At 37.9% G+C, this 6,294-nt stretch overlaps 1 protein-coding gene across 3 annotated transcripts in view; it reads right to left on the minus strand.

Annotated features, from left to right (window-relative positions):
* The window catches only part of slc23a2 (solute carrier family 23 member 2), a 45,390-nt gene that overhangs the window by 6,132 nt on the left and 32,964 nt on the right, over nt 1-6,294 (minus strand). For all 3 annotated transcript variants that reach the window (XM_032515972.1, XM_032515974.1, XM_032515973.1), the window contains 4 exons: nt 3,849-3,937; nt 3,504-3,571; nt 2,235-2,416; nt 518-638 (listed from right to left, as the gene is read on the minus strand). In XM_032515972.1, coding sequence (XP_032371863.1) covers nt 518-638; nt 2,235-2,416; nt 3,504-3,571; nt 3,849-3,937 — 460 coding nt within the window. The remainder of the gene's footprint in view (nt 1-517; nt 639-2,234; nt 2,417-3,503; nt 3,572-3,848; nt 3,938-6,294) is intronic.

Raw genomic sequence — 6,294 nt, forward strand, 5'->3', positions numbered from 1 at the left:
ATATATATATATATATATATATATATATATAAAAAATAGTAAAATGTTAATGTTTTGATAATTCCCCTCTAAATAAATGTATCCAATAAAATGTGAAGTTGTAGTAGCTAACTGAGCAATATCATAGCAGGAAGTCTGTTTAAATCCCAGTCGCAAAGTTAAGAACTGGTTTAAAAGTGTTGCCAGCTTACATGGCTCTGCTTTCTTACAGTTAAGGAGTTTTTATTATTTCATATATCACCAGCAGAGGGCAGAAAAAACACTGAGGCATGCAAGGGGAGAACTGTTAACCTCCCAGGGGGAATGAGATCAGCCCTGTTGAATAATTTGTGACTTGTTAGTTAGGAACGCAGTTTGTGGTGGAGGCAGGGGGCAGTTGTAAGGAAACCCAGGTTAATTCATTAAAGGAGAGCAGAATATTTAGGTATAAGGAAACAAAAGTGGAGACCAGGCACAGTTTTGGAAAAATGCATCAAGCGGTGTATGTATTTACTTTTATGAGATGTTGTGTACTTACAGGAAACATTTTGAAGACTTGCAGCCTGTAGGAAGTCCAGCCTTTCTTGGCTTTGTAGACCGGGAGAGGGAAGTGAACGTTTCTGGCATATTGAGAGAAGAGCAGCACCAAGAAGATAGTCCTGCAGACAGAAACAATCTTCCTCAGTTTGGGGGATCACAGTGTATTATTATTTCCTATAATACACATTCTGTGTATCCTGTGAGAGAACTAATCTGTTCCATTTCCTCCTATCTATATCCAACTTGGACCCCAGAAGCTTCAAAGCCAATCAATTATCCTAACTGCCTGAGAAAAAAACTAATCAGAGGCAATTACAGGCACATATCCTCTGTCCCTGTGGAGCGAGAGGAGAAGGCCTCCAGCAACACTGTAAACAGCCGTGACACAGCAGGAACTGATGTCACACCACATGAATATCACAGCTTGAAGACAAAACTGAAAGGTGGGACTCAGAAAAATCCCAATTGCAAATCTGTTACTTCAGCACTACAGACAGCGTCATAGATTTATCACCATCACAGTGAAGCGTGATTTACGTTTCTGTGGAGGCTCGACGCAGAGCTTTCGCCGTAGCCTAAGTAAGTGGTCTGAAGTGTGTACATGTGCTTTGGTTTGTGCGTTGATCTCTTTAGGAGAGCAGGGCTGGCCTGATTGAGTGAGTGCGTGGGTAGTGTGTGGCAGAGCAAGTGAGAGTGTGATGGCAATTAGCTACGGAGTGAGTAGCAATTCTAGAGTCATAGTGAGAGAAACAAAATGTCTCTTTTGTGCTTTCTGACCACGGTGGGAAATTTGTTCCAGAAAAGAAATTAACCCTCCATTTGATTTCATGTTTATGGAGAAGGAGAACCAGATATGAGTCAGGGGAAATGCAACGCTTCAAAGCCACGGCCAAGCGAAGTGCATCGCCTTGACGTGTTCCATTACTGTGCAATATGTATTTACTTAATATTAGTACTTAATCATTTCATTCCATCACTGTGCAATATTATTTATTGAGTGTTAACACCTACCTATGCTTATTCAAGCTGATTTATATATGTATACTTGACAGTCACTACACTTTATATCTTTGACTTTATATTTTTGATATTTTATACTGTTATATTCTTATATTTTTTTTGTGTCAACACTGCAAAGGGATTGCTTTAATCTCGTTGCACAAGTACCGTGTACTTGTGTATAATGACAATAAAGGCATTCTATTCTAGTTACATTTTTTGAGAGGTGCACGTCAGGTTCTACAGCATAGGGTCCTTTTCTCCTTGTACCTATGTAAGTAGCCACGGTGTTGACACTTAGGGCCACTGATATTTCAGAGCCATGGTTGGTGCCATAGATTCTTATTTGTACATGTGCTCTCTCTGCTACTAGGGGATGGAGAGGGGGAATGTCAGGTTATTAAGGGGGATGGATTTGGGCATTTTGCTAACAAAAGGGGGATGGCATCCCTGGTCAAATTTCCCACTGCTCCAAATGTAGGTTATAGACAGTTTCAGTCAGTTGCAGTGGTTTCTAATAGGGAAAGGTTTTCATGGTAGAAAAAAAAAAAAAAATATACATTTATAGAAACCTGTCATAACACTCCTGCAGCATTATCCACTACAGCTTTCAAATTGTATGCTCTGTATATTCCCAATTATTTTCCCAAAATACCATCTGAATAATTAGAACACAGAAAGGGATAACAGAGAAGCGTATCTCAGGCTGAACTTACAACATAGCAATACCCCAGTGTTTTCCAGCTCTCTCCCCCGCAGCCTGGAAACCAGACAGGCCGATAAGGGTTACGGTGGGGGTGATGGTCAGAGGTCCGATGAACTTCAGCACGATCCCGGGCAGACCCAGTGCTCCGATACATACCTCGACCAGGGACGACACAATGATAGCCCCTTGGATCTGACACAATATATAAATAGAAATAGGAAAAAGGAATTAAAGCTATAGTGCGTAATTCTAAGTAATAACAAAACTGTCTCTACGTCCACATAATACAAGCCTTACATGATCGCGCACATGCCCCCACCCCTCTTACACACAGTTGCTAGTAGCCAAGGAGGACACAAAGGCAAAAAAACATGGACTTTTCAGAAGTCAATTATCTTCACTCAAGCTTCTGCACGGAAAAAGCCACCGGATGCCACAATGTTCTAAACATAGCCATACAGAGAAATACAAAGAGAGTTTTGTGGTGCTGATAGTTTTAATTAGCTTTATAGCAACTCATTTGGCCATGGCTTGAATGTAACAGACGTTTATTAATATCAAAAAGTTACATACTAAAACTTTAAAGAAACAAAGACTTTTTTAGAAATGATTGATCAGAATTTGAAACTACCCACTAAAACACTGCTGCAGTTTTAAATTATAGTAACTTCACGTGGTGCTGGCACACAAGATGATGTTTAAGTAAAAGTCGAAGTTTCAATTTAACACACCTTAAATTAATACACCCTGTCTCAGCTGAAGTAAAAAATGCTTCGGTTCATGTCAAAAGAACTGATTGCATTATATGAATGTGCACTGATCAGTCACAACATATGTTTCTTTTTCAGTAAGTAATCAGCACCTCTGCTAACCAATTCTCTGGAGAGAAAGAAATTCTGTTCATAACCAACATTTTTCTCATCCTTAGCTAACAACTGTGAAATCTAATGAATGAAAAAAAAAAAGAAGAAGAATATTTAGTCTGCATCATGGTTGGAGGGGATGACGTTACAGACTAATAATCTAGTTTGTCTCGTCTTTATCTGTATTTGTGTTCTCTTTGGTCAATTTGATCACATATTTAAAATTAACAGTTTCTTTCACGGGGGAAAAAAAAGACAGTGATGTTCCCATTTAAAAGCTTGAATACAAAAAATCTTCTTTGACCATTAGCTTACAAAAACCTCCATATTTGTATATGTATATATGGTAGACATTTACATATGGAGGTATTTAAATTAAGCTAAATAACGTTTTAATTTGTCTCTCTTTGCCTCACCTCTCGTATCCTGGGGTGCCAGATGTGCTCTGTGTTGAGGAGTTCTGTGCTGTTGAATACTGGAACTTCTAGTCATAGAAAATATGTGGAGATTAGAGATTAGTGAGATAATTTAATTAGGTCACTATGTTAATTATTACTCTAGTGATTCATTTGGAGCACACGTATATAAATCAGCAAATCCCATTTGGGTTTTCTTAATTCTCTGCTGCCTTTGTGGCTTTGATGCTGACAGCAGTTGGAGTTAAAAGTAAACAAAGATACAGCAACCCACAGAATTATATCAGATGGGAGCGTCTATTGAATGAGTAAAGAGTGACAGACAGAAGAAGAGAAAGAAGTTACCTGTGGTATTACACTTCCATTTGTCCAGTGACAAGATGGCTCTGGCTGGTGCGAGGAATGCAAAAGCGCTGGCCTGGAACAAGGGCAATCTAAACACAAGAAAAGAATTGTTAGTACATGACATTATGAGCTTGAATTATCACATAAATGTCCAACAAAAGGAGTGTTCAAATTTAGTACAAAGAAGGGTGATTTTCTGTCTAGAGCCACCAGGTGACAGCATTTCAGTTACAAGCCATTGTTGGCTATAGAGTTCAATCAATTATGTCAATTCAAGATCTATTAGGTAATTTCTGATACAGTTTTCCTTCCTTCCTTATTTTCTTCCTCTTTAACTCAAATTATCCAGCACCATTCACACACTTAAGTAGTCTCTTAAACATGCCATCTTTCCTGTACTGGCAATTATTTTAGCGATGCAGACAATGGTCAACCACGGCACCCTCTATAGTAAGGCTGACCTTAACAAATTACAACTGCATGTAGCAGCCATGAAGGCAGAGGGATATCAAAAGATCTAATAGATAGATCGGAGCTAAAACATAAAAAAGAGGAAGTGAACATCCATTACAAAATCAGAGTTAGCAACACCCGTTAGTCCACAGCTTTGGAATGACCAATTGTTTATTTAGACAATATTTGTGGTTTAGAGACAGTGTGCTGGTATTAGTATTTAACCAACACATTTGTGTGAGTAATCCCATTCTTTTGTGCAGCTACTTGTTTCCAATGTACGTACAAAGCCAAATTAATAAAAACATTATCAAAAAAAAGAAAGACACTTATCTTGAGACTACCGCTAGTTTTGAAAGGGTTTAGGCTTGAGACTGCAAGATAAATAGTTTTATTCCCTGTACTCTGGAGTGAATAAAACCTAAATATAAATGAGTAATTTCTCTGTTCCATCAGAAATGTCTGCTGAGATACAATTACTGTTTTTTCAGTGAACACAATAGATTATATCTGTGGCAAAGTACAGCGCATTTTCTGAGACAACGGTTATTTGGAACAAACAGACCTGTTATTGTTATGCAGTATGGATTTAGTGCATGTTAAGCTAGACTGCTACATAGCAAAGAATGTTGTCTCCGGCTAGTAATATTATATATCAGACTCCTCTCATAATAAATTCAGTTTTGCCATCAAACTGACAATTAAGAGTCACAACAGGTTAAAAAAACTCCCGTTTCTCAGTTTGTCAAACTGTAAGAGTTTGGGTTACAATTAGGCCTCAGTGTTCCTGTGTAGACTAAGCCGTCAATAGCAAAGGGAGCGGTTTAATTTATTGCACTGCAGCCACTTATTTGTACTGCTACATGTAATGTAAGTTTGTAGTATTTGTTTTGTTGTTTGTTTTAAATGTTGTTTTGTTATTTACTGTGTATGAAACAGTGTATGTCTTGGGACGTAAGGCTGGTGATTATAATGGACAGGTGTTATTTAGGTTCAACTAGGAAGGAAAATTAAAAGAAACTTAATTTCTTTTTTTGAAATCAAAGTAAAGTAGATTGTCTTTTTCAGCAAACCAAAAAATGTGAGCTAGGAATGGTAGCTAAGAAAAAAATAAGAAAAATAAAGAGTAATTTCAAAGAATAGCAAAACCATATTGAATCATTTCAAATTACATAAATGCTGCAGGTGGCAGCTGCTCACACAAGCAGGATACTAGGGTGAAGGCACACATCTGCACGTGTACTTTGCCTTTTCCGGGAAAAGCATTTGGATGTCTTTTTTTTGGGATTGACCTCACTTGGCACCATGACTCATCAAACCATGCTGCATTTCCGCTTCCATCTATCTCTTCCTTCTATCCTTCACTATATTTCTCCAAATTTTTGACTCTTGATTGACCACTTTGGACCTGATTTGAATCCAGCAGGCAAACCAACTTGCTCAGTGAATAGATATATAGAAAGGCACTGTCTGTCACCTCAGGTAGGCACTTCCTCTGAGAGAATGAGGCTGGTGGTGTGACTGGAATGCCAGTGCTCATGTTGAAGCTTAAACCAGACTCTGCTTTATCTTTGTTTTTCTGTCAGACAGCAAGATGGAGAGAAAGAGAAAAACTACACTTTGACTTGAAAGCCATCACTCCTTCTGCCAGAGTGTGAATGACCCCGTTGTCTATTTGAAAAGGCAAATTCTGCTTTTTTTTTTTAGTTTTAGTTTAAACTTGATCAATACAGTATTAGAGACTTAAAGTCATATCTTAGCCTATTTTGCAACAATCTTTTTTTAATAAAGTCTCTTGCAAGTCCCCCTTTTTATGGAAGTGCAATGTGAGAAATAAGAAAATGAGAAAAATAATGCATTTGAACATTTCTACCGTGTCTGCTGTGGATTTTCACATTTCACAGTAAATGAAAACACTGAGGCTCCTAATATAACCACAAATATACACCCAAACAATTCTGAGATAAAGTCCTTTTCCTCAAGTTGTTCTTTT

Source organism: Etheostoma spectabile, chromosome 5 (genome assembly GCF_008692095.1).
Source record: "Etheostoma spectabile isolate EspeVRDwgs_2016 chromosome 5, UIUC_Espe_1.0, whole genome shotgun sequence".
In the NCBI taxonomy this organism is placed as follows: Eukaryota; Metazoa; Chordata; class Actinopteri; order Perciformes; family Percidae; genus Etheostoma; species Etheostoma spectabile.